Below are 14,893 nucleotides of genomic sequence, written 5' to 3' on the forward strand. Positions count from 1 at the left end.
GTCCACCACCCGGGCTCGTAGTCGCGATGGTAATAATAATCCATAATGGTGAACGGTAATACAGGGGCCATTACCTTGGGCACTTATGCACATCCGTGCAGCGTGGTTTAAAAGCTACCAAATGGGCGTGGGTCGCATTTTACATCCGTTTTGAGCTGGTGCAGACGTACAGGAGGCCAGATTAAACGATCTCCTCTGGCCTTAACCTGTACACACGACCCCGCAGGGTGCAGAACCAATGCGAATCGGGGCCCCGGCCTTTTACCGGCTTCTCCTTTTACCTAGGAAGTTCTCAGCCGCACAGGTAAAGACATCCGCATTTGTAGCCTGCGGTTTTGTTTCTCGGCTTGTCTCCCACTGCTGTGCAATGCCGGGGCTGACACCACTTCGTGATCCGGGTTAGTTTAAAACAAGGAAGGATTGCATGAGCGTGGGACGCTAAAAAGAGGGGTAGCCAAAGCTCAGCCTCCCCGGGCATCGATCTGCGTCGTAAAGGCAGGATTTTTACATCTACCTGTCTCCATACACCCCATCTATCCGTCCATCTCCATACACCCCATTATCCGTCCATTCACCCCATTATCCGTCCATACACCCCATCTATCCGTCCATCTCCATACACCCCATTATCCGTCTATTCACCCCATTATCCGTCCATACACCCCATCTATCCGTCCATCTCCATACACCCCATTATCCGTCCATTCACCCCATTATCCGTCCATACACCCCATCTATCCGTCCATCTCCATACACCCCATTATCCGTCTATTCACCCCATTATCCGTCCATCTCCATACACCCCATTATCCGTCCATTCACCCCATCTATCCGTCCATCTCCATACACCCCATTATCCGTCCATACATCCCATCTATCCGTCCGTCTCCATACACCCCATTATCCGTCCATACACCCCATCTATCCGTCCATCTCCATACACCCCATTATCCGTCCATACATCCCATCTATCCGTCCATCTCCATACACCCCATTATCCGTCCATTCACCCCATCTATCCGTCCATCTCCATACACCCCATTATCCGTCCATACATCCCATCTATCCGTCCATCTCCATACACCCCATTATCCGTCCATACACCCCATCTATCCGTCCATCTCCATACACCCCATTATCCGTCCATACATCCCATCTATCCGTCCATCTCCATACACCCCATTATCCGTCCATTCACCCCATTATCCGTCCATACACCCCATCTATCCGTCCATCTCCATACACCCCATTATCCGTCCATACACCCCATCTATCCGTCCATCTCCATACACCCCATTATCCGTCCATACATCCCATCTATCCGTCCATCTCCATACACCCCATTATCCGTCCATTCACCCCATTATCCGTCCATACACCCCATCTATCCGTCCATCTCCATACACCCCATCTATCCGTCTATCTCGTGCAGATCATGCCTTCAAGATACATATGAAATCGATAGTGTCTTTGTGTGCGTCTGAGCTGCTCGAGTCAAAGATTCTCCTTCGTTCATAGAAATACTTGGAGCCCTTGTTAATGTGGCCTCGCTCGGAAATTGCGGAGACCAAGAGGAATGAAAGAGAAATCGAAACCGAGCCCGGGGGATAAAGGTTCTTTTTATTCCCAGAGACTATAACAAAGCGGGTTGGCGGGGGGGGGGGGGGATCTAATGACCTGGGCGAGATTTAATGGGCGCTAATTACACCCCAGCGATAATTTGGAGGTGTTTACACAGACCCTTGAATGGTGAAGGGAGCAGAGCCCTAGGTCAGCCTCCCCCTCAAAGGACAGCTGGCAAAATCGCGCCCCTCCCCCCACTTATCCTGCTGGGAGATTCCCTCCAACTGGATGCGGGGTCGCACCCACAGCTTCAGCCGCCGCCACTCCCCTTTCCACAGCAGGACCCTCGGAGCGGAGATACCCCCCCCCCACTCCCCGCCCCAGCGGAAGGCTCGATCCTGCGCCTTGAAAGGGCGCCCAGGGCCCGCAGCTGCTCCGAGTGCCGCCGCGGTCAATCCGGAGCCACTGGACGGGGGGGTTACTCCGGATTTACACCTCAGAGCAAAATCTGGTCCCGCCTAATAATGCGGCGGGATCCTGTTCCTGGAATTCTTAAAAGCCGCCAGAGGTAGGTATGATTAGTATTATTAATAAGTGTGATGATTATTTTCCTCTCTCGGAAATAATGTCCCGGTATTTCCTCCTCCGCACCAGCCTGACGATTGAGCTAATTTTTGCGGGTGCCCAGCGGCGGGCTACGAGCCTCTCTGAAAATGGGGCCTTACAGATGTTGGACCCTGAAGCCCGAGTCTCCAGCACCCTCCCCTCATCCCCAGCTGCGCAAAGTACTTGGGATCTGGTAGCATGTCACCTCCAAGATGCAAGGCTGGTCCTGACTGGCCAGGGCTCTTTTGTGATGTTGGCAACCCGGACATTTGATGGGTATGGGAAAGCCAGCAAGAGACGATGGGGGGGGGGGTGCTTCTTAAACAATTATATTTGAAAGGAGGGATCCATTTCTCTTCACAGGAGATTAACTTTAAAAAAGTAAGCCCGGCTCCTGTAACCTGGAAACCAAAGGGACTTTTGGCCATTAACTAACCTGGAAGCAACATCAGGGCCTAGAATTCCTGTTGCCTTTTGTTTGCCTGGGGGAGGGAGTCACTCCTTTCATGGGAGAAAGCTTCCCCTGCATCCGATGAAGTGAGCTGTAGCTCGCCAAAGCTTATGCTCAAATCAATGTGTTTGTCTCTAAGGTGCCCCAAGTCCTCCTTTTCTCCTTGGAGAAAGGCTTCCCTTTGCCCTGTACTCCTCGGCACAGCTGGAGAGCTAAATAATAAACCAGTAATAACCCCCCAACCGGAATTTTCTCATAGCATAAAACACAAATGCACTTCGCTTGCATTGTCCGCATCGGAAATTCTAGCCCTGCCCTAGGTCCCTCAAAAAGCTTCCCAGGAGCTTTGGATCGGGCCCCTAGGGAAATAAAACGCTCATTCTGCGCCCCCCGAGCTTGTTCAGCCTGGAGCTCAGTGCTCCCTGATTCTACTTCGCAGATCTCGGTCCCTTGCTGCCTACATTTTACTACCAGTAGTAAAGTCAAGCGCCCGCGCAAACATCCTCAGCCAGCAGGCCCTTGTCCCAAGCAATCAGAACAAAAATCCAAGCAAGTATTCATAGAATATCAGGGTTGGAAGGGACCTCAGGAGGTCATCTAGTCCAACCCCCTGCTCAAAGCAGGACCAAGCCCCATTTTTGCCCCAAATGGCCCCCTTGATCATTGAACTCACAACCCTGGGTTTAGCAGGCCAATGCTCAAACCACTGGGCTATCCTACCCCCCACTGGATTCTTTTTACTGGGAAAACATGGAAACAATTCTTGTTAAAGAAAACATTTCTCCTCAACGTTTTCCTGTAGTGACCAGGGGAATACCTATTCCCCCTCCTTAGACCAGAGTTGAAAAATTGCATTAGAAATGGGTATTATAAAATGTGGGGGGAGGGTTGGGAGGGGCAAAAACCGATGGAAGGAAAGACATTTACTATACAGCTTTACATCCTATTTATAAAGAGAAACAACATCATAACAAAATGTTATTTATAAATAAATCTTTGCCAGCCAGGAGGGGAGAAACCATGGCTTCAGGTGGGCGGGTACAGGAGGGGATTAGAGATCGAATGAATGTGGAGAATGTGTGTTAAATCGAATCACAAATTCTTCCAGAAAGAAATCCCCACTGTTTGGTGGATAAAACTGAACGCGAACAAGTTCTCTCTCTGCCTTTCAGTGGGGGGGAGGGGGGGTGCTTTATAAAAGGCCTGGAGGGAAATTACATTCCTCAAACTCTTCTGAGTCACTGTCTGTAAACACAATCCTGGTATTAAAGCACTTTAAAAATATTAACAGCAGGACACTCAAATGTGGAGTGAGCATTTGCTTTGCAGTATGGAAGAGTTTATAGAGAGATTTATATACACATATATATAGTTTTCCAAGTAGAAATCTGTCGATGTGTATAGAATGGGCTACCTACAGCACAAAAAAGGAGGAGGGTAATATTGGATAGTCGATAAAGTCTTTATCCAAGAGAGGGAGGGATTTCGGGGGGGGGGGGGGTAGATTGTCAGATGATGTAAATTGCCCGAGTTCCATTGACTTGGCACCAGTTAACGCCCATTGAGGATCATCTCCTCCCTCTTTACATTTCTGAGGAGCAGAGGAGAAAAAAAAGCCCGTCTCTGAACACGTCCCCAGACTCGTGAACAATTTCTTTGTAGGTTTTCTTTATTCCTGGCAGGGATAACATCATTGCCTTTGCTCTCCTCTGCTCTATGCAAATGTCAGCATCAACTCCTCACAGAGGTTCCACGTTCTCAGGAGAAGGCCTGGAGAATTTTCCCACGTGGCCGGCGGAACTCCCGGAGACTTGATGGTTTCATAAGTTCCTCAAAGAGCTGAGGGCTTGTGTTTCTTTTTCTGGGGGTGGGTGGGGAGGAGGGATCAAGGCAGAGCCCAGTGTCACATCATATGTGGTCTTGGCATGGCATCTTGCTGGTGTGGCTGATACCAAGGTCCAAAGCTGTTGATGTAGCTGCTAGGAGGGATCGGGGCTCCTTTGCCAGCCATGGAAACGTCCCAGAGAGGGGGTATGTTGGGTGAGCAGGGGGACAAGGATGCAGAGTGGTGGAGGTGCTCCCCTTCCTGAACGCTGGAGCCCTGCTTCATGATCTTCTTGTACTTGGAGCGTTTGTTCTGAAACCAGATCTTGACCTAGGACAAGGAGAGGAAAGAGTCACCTAACTACAAAGATGCATCTGATGAAGTGAGCTGTAGCTCACGAAAGCTTATGCTCAAATAAATTGGTTAGTCTCTAAGGTGCCACAAGTCCTCCTTTTCTTTTTGCGAACTACAAAGGTGTGTGGGGGGGGGTGCTGTATACTCAATTAGCAGCTAGAATGGGCGGGGGGGGTCTGGAGTGCGTGTGGATTCCCTGCCAATATCTCTCCGGCTTGTCACTCCCCACCCCCGAAATAGGAGAGAGAATATACATACGTTGCAAGGCAAAATAAATCCCCCCCCCCCCCAGCTCTTTCCCGGTCTGGTCTTACAAACGAGCCCCAAAGCCCTGAATCGCCTGAGCTGGGGCCCAGGGGCGGGGTGGGGAGATGAGTTGGCAGCCGGTTTCCCGACCTGCCTCCGCTCCCAGGCCTGCCGCTTTGTGCTGACTGACCCCCCTCCCCGCCCCCCCAGCCCCTTCTACCTCCCGCCAGCGCCTCGGCACCCTTGGGTTCAGGTGGAAGGCGCGCCCCAAAGTCTCAAGCGTCCGCTCCTCAGCTGGGCCCCGTGGGGGCCGCTGCAGCGGGGGCCGGGGAGCAGACTCTGGGCTGGAGAGGAAAGCTTTTTAATTGATTTCTGCTTCCAAACGGAGGGGGCCAGCGCGCACCAGGGAGTTTGCTGGTTTATTGTAAAGCGCAGATTCCCAGGAGCTAGAGAGAAATGACGGGGTGCGGGGGAGGGGGGGCTGTAGTAGCTGATTCAGTGCCGGGGGGGGGCTAATTGCGAAGGGTAGGGCGGGGGCCCCGTGGAGCGCCCCGGCTGTGAGATTTCTGGCGTACAAAGCGGCTGCTGGGCGTGGAGCCTGCCGCGGACGGGGCTTCCCGAGCTCAGGTCCTTTCTCCGTGAATCGGTGCCGACTACCCCGGCTACCGACCGGCCTCCCTCGGGGTGCCCCCGGGCGGTCCGCCAGCCATAAGGCCCGCCCGACTTGGGGGAAACTAACGCACCCTGGCTCCGCTCCAGCTGGCGTGGAAGCCCACAGGGGGGTGGGAGTGCTGGCTTCGGAGTGAAATAGGAGCCGGATCGGGCCCATCCTCAGGAACAGGTGACTACGCGAGAGGCGCATCTTAGGCGGCGTCTCTGCGCAGCGCCTCGGGCTGGTCTGCTCCTGGAGCCCGAGCCTGTGTCCGGGGCGATGCTTGGGAAAGTGCCTTAAAATATCCGGGCGCCACTGAAGACAATGGCAAAACTCCCGGGGGGGGGCTTCTGCTTTGACTGTGAGAGGACTGCGCCTAGGGCAGACACCGGGGTGGATGGCAGAGGAGAGAGGGAGCGCAAAGGAGGCCGGGCTGGGGGGAACCGCGCTGCGGTTCGGGGTGGGGGGGGCTCAGCCCCATTTCGTAACGCCGCGCAGCGCGCAGCTGACTGGCTCTTTTGACAGGGCGCTGCTTTGCAGGTCCTCACTTGCCTCCTTTGTTTTTTTATGGTGATGATGATTATTAAATCTCGTTGCCCGTGGCTGTGGACTGATCCCTCGCGCCTGCCTGTCTGCATCTCTCTCTTCAAAGCCGTTCACCCGTCTCTCTTTGCTCCTGCCCCGCGTTCCCATCCAGCTGTGCGGAGCCACGGCCCAGCTGAGGCTCGGGCCCCAAGATGGGGACAGGATTTACTCAATCAGCCGATTGCCTCCTCCAAGCCCCTGCTTGCTCATTTCTCCGGGGTTTCCTCTACACTATTTTTAAGCCAGGCGGCCAAGAGTTTGCTCTCAAATTCCATCCCTGTAAATCCGGAGTCACTCCGCTGCAAAGGAGCGAGTCCGAATTCACACGGCTGAGAGCCAGCATTCGGTCCAATCTCATTGTTGGGGCTAGTTTCTGGTCTTTGTTTTTGTTTACGTGTGCCGGGGACCACTGGGCTTCCCGAGCGAGGCTTCACGGTTGTCTGATTTGTTTCTTCTGCACGTAAATGAAATTGAAACGAAACCAGCCGAGCTCCGGGTTTCCTTGGGGACAGAGCTGAGCAGCCGCTCAAAGGGGGGCTGTTTCTCCCTGGCAGGCAGTATCCCCCCTCTCCCCGCCCACCCTGCAGAAGAGTTTGTCAACCTCAGATAGACAAACATCCCCATCCTCGCTGAGAAATAACAGAACAATTAAAGGAAATGCCTCTCAGCTCGGGAGCAATTCCACAGGGCTTTGAAGACAGAGAAAGAGGGCGAATGGGAACCACATGCGGCAGAAGGGGGCCGAGGCGAAGGCGCCGGAATTAAGGACAAATCATCTCTCACACAGAGAGAGAGAGAGAGAGACGGTGCAGAACCAAATCCAGCCCAGAGTTACCCCAGGGAAGCCAGAGGGAGAGCGGGACAGAACTGAGCTCCATCCATCCGGTGATTTGGCCTTGTTCTCTGAATCGCAGGGCTCCTAGGGTTTTCCTCGAGCCAAATCCTTCTCTCAGTTACACCCCTACAATTGTAGAGTCAATCCAGATTTACTTCTGAGCAGAATTTGGAATGATCTATTTACAAAGATGTGGCGATGTGTGAGAGAAGGCAGGGCGGGATTCTGGTCTAAACAAGTATGAATCCGAATTAACTGTTGATGTACAGGGATGGAACAGAGGCTGGAAGTGGCCCAATGAAAGCAAACGGAAGGAACAGCATGCATTGTTATTTCTTACACACTAGAGAGATGGAGCCAGATTCTGCTCTACACAGGGTTAAATCCGAATTAGCTCTGAACTTTCATGGCTGTAACTGAGAGCAAGATGTGACTTAATGAAACCAAACGCAACTCTGCCTACTATTTTGTTGTACGTTAGAGAGACAGGACCAGACCCTGCTTCCAGTCACACCCCCGCAAATTCAGAGTCAATCCGGATTCGCTTCAGTGTAGAGCAGAATCTGGCCCCGTGGCTAAAGTCCAGCTGTTGCCAAGGGCTCAGTAGGGGTTGGATTGGATCTCAGCCCATTCCCTCTGGCTCTCCCCAGCCGGTACCTGCGTCTGGGTCAGTCCGAGCTGCGCTGCCAGTTCCGCTCTTTCAGGGAGGGCCAGATACTGGGTCTGCTGGAAGCGCTGGTTGAGAGCCTGGAGCTGCAGGCTGGAGTAGATGGTGCGGGGCTTGCGGATTTTCTTCCCTTTGCCGTTGATGCGGATCTCGCCGTTCTCGATCACGGTGGTTTTCTCGTGCTCTGGAAAAAAAAAAAAAATAAAAAAAATAATAAATGACGGGTGGATGAAAAGCCTCGATAAAGCGAGAGCGACTGGCAGCCTCCGGAGTGTGGGGAGGGGAGCCTGGCGCAGAGAGGCCAGAAAGGGGTGATAAGCGGATCCCGGAGATCCAACCCCCCCCCCCCCCCCGAATCCACAGGGAAGAACAAAGGGAGGGAAGCATCCCAGGGCTGAGCCACCCCCATATGGCGTGGGACGCTGTTTAAATGCCAGAGGTTGGTTCCCACACACTTCGTTGACGCCAAAAGACGCTCTTGGCCCAGGATCGGGTCCCCTAATCACCCTTATAAACGCTGCAACATGACCTTAAAACAACGAAAAGAGGTTTCGTCTCTTTCTGTGTGTGAGATTTTTCCTAGGCCTGGGAAGAAGGAAGCGGGGGGGGGGGGGGAAATTTGGATAAATTCTGCAGTTGGAGGGGAGTAATTGACAGCATGATCTGGCTCGGGGGAAGCCCTCGGAGCCCCGTGGTCTATTGGTCACCTATCGGAGAACAAGGCCAAATCCGCTCCACCGCTCAGAATCGCCCCTTATTCCGGATTGACAGCTCAATCGGGCCTAAGGGGAGCAAAGGAAGCGGTGTGTCTTCTTGTTGGTCTTTATTGATTTACAGCTCCGGGAAGTTTAAGCTTGGGGGCGCATCGAGGTGTCAGCCTTATTGTATCAGTCCCAAGTGATGCTCCTGAACGGTCTCACAGCCGACCCTTCCCCCGGAGAAGGTGGTGGGCTGGCTGGGGCGTGGTACAGCCCGTCCGCAGGCTGCCCCCAATTCTACAGGAAGATCCTTCAATCAAAGGCTTGTCTCGGGGGGCCCGGGGGGTTGTGTGTGTAAAATACTGCTTAAATTCTTCCAACAATGTGTATTTTAAAAATCCCAATCGATCGGACAGGGCAGGGAAACGGGGGGGGAAACGGACAGGACCGTGGCCTCCCCCCTCCGCCCACTCCCCCCCCCCCACAACAGCTATAAAATAGATCCTGTAAATAAGTGGCATATTATATCAAGTATTATAGGGTAAATCTAAGCCACTTAGCCATATATCCTATTCAGAAACCTCTTTCTTCCCTGCAACGGAGCAGACCCTCCGCCACGTGACAGTCCCTTAATTAGCAGTAATGAGGAGACATTTATTAGTTCTGCACAAAGTAGAGGCGTCTCCCTATCCGAGTTTGCTGATTATGAATTCTGCTGGTGTCGCACGTACCCGCTCTGCATAGGCCGTTCTGTGCTTTCCATTTCTAGGTGTCTGTCGCCCCCCCCCCACCCCCCGCTCCGGCCATTCCCCCTTGAGCAGGTGGCGGAGAATATCCCAAAGCCATATAGCGCGTCGTCTGGGGTTCCTTCCCGGTTTAGACTCTTCGAAAGTGAAGCCCCTCTCCTGCAAAGTTTTAAGCCCCTGCTTAACTTTATTAACGCAGCTACCCTGCATTGTAATAACTCCCTAATGAGGTCTGACAGTTCCCATCAGCTAAAGATCTGCCCCAGAACTGGTCCCCATGGATCTTGGTCTATGTATTTGTTGCTTCCTTTTGTTAATTCGGCTTCATCTCTCAGGCCGGGCCGTTTATACTTTATAATCAAGTTCTGGAGACACCCCTGCCAACGTCACTTCGGTCTTTTAACAGCGCTGCATTGTTAGATTATATAACTTAGATTAGTTTATGTTAGATTATATAACTTGCAAACTGTAGAAACGGTCTTTATACACGCAAAATTCAAGCCACTGGGAAGTTTGAATAGAAAGAATTCAGGGCAGGGCACTTTGCTCTGTTAAGTTTATGTGGGTAACATCAAAGCAGGGTATAAATTTGTTATAAAATAATGAGCTACTTATTCACTTCTCATTCTCCAGCCAGCTTCGAAACGCTGCTCCACACTGTAATTAATTTTGATGGCAATTTTCTTTTTCAATCGACGAGATCGTTATGAGATTTGTACGTGCAAATGGAAAGCGTGAGGGCGCATTGAGTCAACAGAAGAGTAAAATATAATTTAAAAAAAAACCCTCAAGGAATCATTTAATTTCAAAACAAAAGAACTTGCCGTAAAATCTCATATATAAAATCTCAACGCTAATTAGCAAATTCCTGTTAGCCCATTGCACAATTCCTGTTAGCCCATTTTCCCTTTCTCCGGTGGTTTTGTTAACGTCCTGTCGAATTCATTTTAAAGCCGATTTGCCCATGAGTTGCATGGATATTTCGTTTACTAGTTTGTTTCTTTCTTTCAGTGAATAACTCGCTTGCAGGGTAGAAATCAAAAGCTTGAAAATCGTGCTATTGTGAAAGGGCCAGATGCTGGTCTAAATGACATTGATCTAAACCCGGAGTAATTCAGGTGGATTCACCCAGGCGGCAGTGGAGTGAATCCGGATTTGCACTAGAATAATTTAGCATCAGAAAATGTTTCGCCAATCGATTTGTGTTCTCTCTCTCTTTGGACCAATGGATCTGAATTTAAAATGAAAGATTCTTGTTTCCCCACGAGATGAAGCCTAACCTGTGAAAAGATTCAATAATTTTTAATAGATGTCAGTTTCATAATTCCTCCTTAAATCTGGACGGCAATAAATTAACTGGGCGGGTGTATAGATACACACACGTTCCTAATATATTAACGACCCGTGACTTGTTCTGCGTATCGAATTAGTATTCTGGGAAGTGAGCAGAACATTTAAAAGGAACTCAAATGGAAACCCATGAGCTGCGGAGGAAATTTGAGTCCAAATAGAGGCAGAATTTGAATGGAGCCTGGGATTTCCCTTGTTAGGTGCAATCAGAAATAGCATGCATCTGAAGAAGTGGGGAGTTTTACCCACCGAAGCATATGCCCAAATAAATCGGTTAGTCTTTAAGGTGCCCCCAGACTCCTCCTTGTTTTTGTGGCTACAGACAAACACGGCTACCCCCTGAGACTTGGTATAACACTGGCAAATAAATGCGGGTTTTCTTCTTTGCAAAGGGAATACTGAAATAAATAAGGACATATCTCATTAGCCAGGGTTACACAAGCCGCCAACCCCCTGCCACAGTTCCAAAGCAGCCGGGAGAAGTTTTCGTGATTCAAAGTTAGCTTCTCTCCGGCTCCCCGAAATTTATGGGCAACTGATTCATCTAAATTTGCTTCCGCGGTCCGCCGCCCTCAGTCCTTCATTTGTTCCTGGGAGCTTTCGAAGAAAGTAGAAAGGGTTAGAGAGAGTCACTTCAGTTCTAGATTTGAACGCTTCACGAGAAGAGAGCTTGAATTTTAACCCAACCCGGGGAAAATACTACTACTAATTAATAATTAACCCAATTAATAATTAAAACCCTCCGGAAGGGTTTCTGTCCCGCAGGGAGATTCTCTGCTGTTCTGGTTGGCAGTACGGTCTCAGCAGTGACTAACAGGCTCAGTTCGGAATGTATTAATCTGTTACACGATGGCCCAAATTCTGCTCTCAGTGAAATTGGTGTAAATCCGGAGTCACTCCAGGAAGGGGGGAGCAGAATCTGGCCTCCTCGATCTCTACGGTCTGCAGACACTTAGGACCGTATCCTGCTGCGAAGGAACATTGGGCAGTTAAACCTGGATGAACGCAGGGGCAGGACGGGGCCTTGCCTAGGTTTAGCGAAATGCTCTTCCATTTGAGAAGGTTCTCCCCTGGTGCACGGATCACTTTAATGACTAACTTTTTGTTACAGGGGCTCTTAAAAGCCCAGGAAAAATCGCTAAGGCAACTGCCCACATTGTTTCCGTTACCAAAGAATCCGTTCCGATAGTCACTCCAAAATCTTTTGTTTTATTTTTACAACTAGGACTTTTCTTTTTTAAATGAGGACTATATCACTGCCAGCTCTTTGCTCTCTGTGGCATCTCTATGCAGTCCTTTGCTGCTAGCCTATGCCCCGTGATTAAATATTTTGGCATTTTACCCTCACGTAATACATATGTAATTCGTTTTTAAAACGACTTCCCCCCTGAGCGTTCCAAGAACTTCGCTGCCAGCACGAAATAGCTCCAAACGGGCGGTGTAAACATATTCGTTTTAGAAAGCGATGTGCCCAAAGAACAATGGACTGTTTAAGCGGCTTCTTTATGGCAAGTTTCCTAATGCGGCTGATCTGCCATGAACCCGGTTTGTATCGCCCCTGGAATCTTGACAGGTGCCAATTAAAGGATATTGGCATTAAATAATATAAATACACGAAATGGAAAGGATTGGTTGTGTATGCCTTTCCCAAACATCCAGCCCCGTGTTGTATTAAAATTAAACATTGCTAAGTGTATTTTATGGCGGATGCAGGCCTCGCCTCTGCAGCCAGGCGATGAAAGATATTAACAAGGTGCCATGCAGTCTAATTGTTACAAAATAAACAATTGCATTCTTCTTCCTTCTGTACGTCAGCCTCCAATTCTGGGCCATTGCAGATAAATCTGACAGATACACCAGGGTAACTGACAGGTCATTCTGGGTGTGCGCAAAATTCTGGAGGGAAATCCCAGGCCCATTAAACTCAATGACATCCACTGGCTTCCATGGGGCCAGAATTTTACCCCTGGAGCATAGGAAAACGGAGACGGGTTTTCTTCCTTGCTAAAAGGGAGGGATATTATTTTTCAGAAAATCGCTTCCATGGCAGATCTAGAATAAAATGCAGAAACAAATAGGAGACGTTTTCTGGTAAAGGGGCATATGTTTCCAATCTAACAGCGAAGAGAGGTTTTTGGGATATTTTAGCCAGTGCGTATTTTTTAAAGAAAATGTCCCAAAGTAAACAAAAACAAAACAAAAAAACCCACAGCCCTCGTCAACCCAGAGTCTCAGGAGAGATGCCCAGGCCCCTGCAATCCAAAGCATAGTTCCTTTGCTGGCGAGAGACGTTTTTAAGTGGAGGAAAATACAGTTGTCCTAAAAATTCGTGTTTGCATTGCGAGCGTACCAAGTTAACAGAAACATAATGTTTTTCATAAGCGGGGAGAGAACTTAAGACAGTTTTCCTATTAAAGGATTTCCACTGAGCTTGTAATTCTTTTGTTTGTTTGTGGGGGGGAGAGGTAGCATCTCGGTTTTGTCAAAATTATTATTTTGTTCCCTTATGGGGGGGGAGCTTTAGAAAACTCGCAAAAGGAAGCTGTAGCAGGTCTGGCGTAAACCCCTAGCTAAAGAGAGGGCTAAGCTAGGTGCTCTGAGACAAGCCAAGCGGGGGGTCAGAAGTCTCCTGCGCCAGGAGAAGGCTACTTTCAACTCCAAACTCTGAGCAGAGATTCGCCTCTCGGTCTGATGCTTGGGTCGGAGGAACTGCCAGATACTTTCTGTTTGTAGCAGCGGGGGAAAAGAACTCTTCCTGCAAAGGGCTGGATTATAGACTGAGCCAGAGAGAACCGGGGCCCGGGCCTGGGGGGTGGACAGCGGAAGGGCACTTGCAAGGGGCTAGAGGGCACAGAGAGGGGGCTACACGAGTGGACCGGCGCTGGAGGCTAGCAGGACCCCCCCAGAGGGACTGGGCTGGAATAGAGTATGCCCAACACACAGGCACAGACCCACACCCCCTTACCTGTCTCCTCTAGTCTGCCCCGGTGCCCCAGGGCGCTGGCCGGCTGCTGGTAGGACAGGTACGGGCTGCCGTGGAGATGGTGCGGGTGGTGGGTGCCGCCAGCCGAGCCGGGGTACGGGTAAGCCACGGACCGTCCGTAGGGTGCAAAGGGGCCCCCCTCGTGCAAGCCGTGGAGGGGGTAGTGGCCGTGGGCCAGGCTGGGGGAGGGCGGCGGCTGGGGCGAGGGCGGGTGGCCGTGCCCGAACTCCAGGAAGGCGGATTTGGAGGGGTCCGGCCCCAGCAGGCTCTCGGCCAGGGAGCTCATAGTCATCGCGGAGCCCAGGCCCGGGCGCGCAACCCGACCGGCACGGGGCTAGCAACCGGACGGGCGACGGCGGCGGCTGCTGGGGCGAGCCATGGCTGGGGCAGGGCACAGCCCCGCTGCTCCCGCTGCGCTTCGCCCCTCTCCCGCCCCGGCCCGGGCTGCACGGAGCTCTCCGCGCAGGACCCCCCCCCCCGCCGGCTACATCCAGGCTCCGCAGCGCAGCCTCCTGCTCAGAGCTCGCCCCGGGGCTTCCCCCTGCGCCCTCCCCGCCCCGCCCCGGGCCTCCCCGATTGGCCCAGGCGGCCAGTGACGTCACGGAGCCCTGAGGGCAGCCCCTCATCACGGTAATTAACAAGCAGGCCGGCTAATGGCAGCTGCCTTCCTGCAAGCCAGGCCGTGGGACCGGGGGAGGGGAGGCACCGGAGCAACAGGTTTGGGCTATTTTTTTTGCGGGGGGGGAGAAGTTTAGCATAAATGTTTGTCAACAGGAGCTCACGCTGGCTTTCCACCCGTGTCCCTCCCCCACGGGCTTGAATGGATTTTGCTCCGGGGGCAAGTGAGGGCAGACTCAGCCCCCTGAGCTCATTGGCAGAGTAAGAAATTTGTTTATCTGAGTTGGTTTTATTTTAAGAGGTTTAAAAAGTCCAAATATTTTACTTTTCCCACCCCCCCCACCCCAAATTTCATTGAAAGTTGAAAAAAATGTCAGCCAGCTCCACTTAAAAACAAAACAGCAAATCAAAAGGGGGAGGGGGAATAGGACACCCTCCCCCCAGCACCGCCTCCACCCAAAACAGGCAGAAGAAGGAGGCTGGGGCCCTTATTAAACCAACACTGGCTGGATCAGTTCATCAGAGCTGTCCAACCAATTCTGACAGGAAAAGCGGCCGGAGCTGAGAGGAGATTTGAAAGGGGATTTTCCTGGAGGAGTCTGACACAGTCTTCCACTGACAGGAGGGGTGTGAATTCCACTGACCAGTTTAAGGAGCTTTGACGCAGCCAGAGAGGTGTAAAGGGCCAGTCAGTCCACCCTCAATTCTCCATTC

General features: G+C 51.4%; 1 protein-coding gene across 1 annotated transcript; it reads right to left on the bottom strand.

Annotated features, from left to right (window-relative positions):
* Positions 1-3,557: 3,557 nt before the first annotated feature.
* Positions 3,558-14,010, bottom strand: DLX4 (distal-less homeobox 4). Its single transcript, XM_073325753.1, has 3 exons — positions 13,544-14,010; positions 7,775-7,968; positions 3,558-4,775 (listed from the first exon to the last, which is right to left on the bottom strand). Exons 1-3 carry the CDS (start codon positions 13,851-13,853, stop codon positions 4,524-4,526), a joined length of 756 nt encoding a protein of 251 aa, XP_073181854.1. The 5' UTR covers positions 13,854-14,010; the 3' UTR covers positions 3,558-4,523.
* Positions 14,011-14,893: the final 883 nt, after the last annotated feature.

Source organism: Lepidochelys kempii, chromosome 27 (genome assembly GCF_965140265.1).
Source record: "Lepidochelys kempii isolate rLepKem1 chromosome 27, rLepKem1.hap2, whole genome shotgun sequence".
In the NCBI taxonomy this organism is placed as follows: Eukaryota; Metazoa; Chordata; order Testudines; family Cheloniidae; genus Lepidochelys; species Lepidochelys kempii.

Excerpts from the sequence above, each read along its gene's own strand:
- DLX4 (XM_073325753.1), bottom strand. The coding sequence starts at position 13,853 with ATGACTATGAGCTCCCTGGCCGAGAGCCTGCTGGGGCCGGACCCCTCC. Across the intron at positions 7,969-13,543 it reads GGGCAGACTAGAGGAGACAG|AGCACGAGAAAACCACCGTG; the intron begins GTAAGGGGGTGT and ends TTTTTTTTCCAG. Across the intron at positions 4,776-7,774 it reads TCGGACTGACCCAGACGCAG|GTCAAGATCTGGTTTCAGAA; the intron begins GTACCGGCTGGG and ends TCCTTGTCCTAG.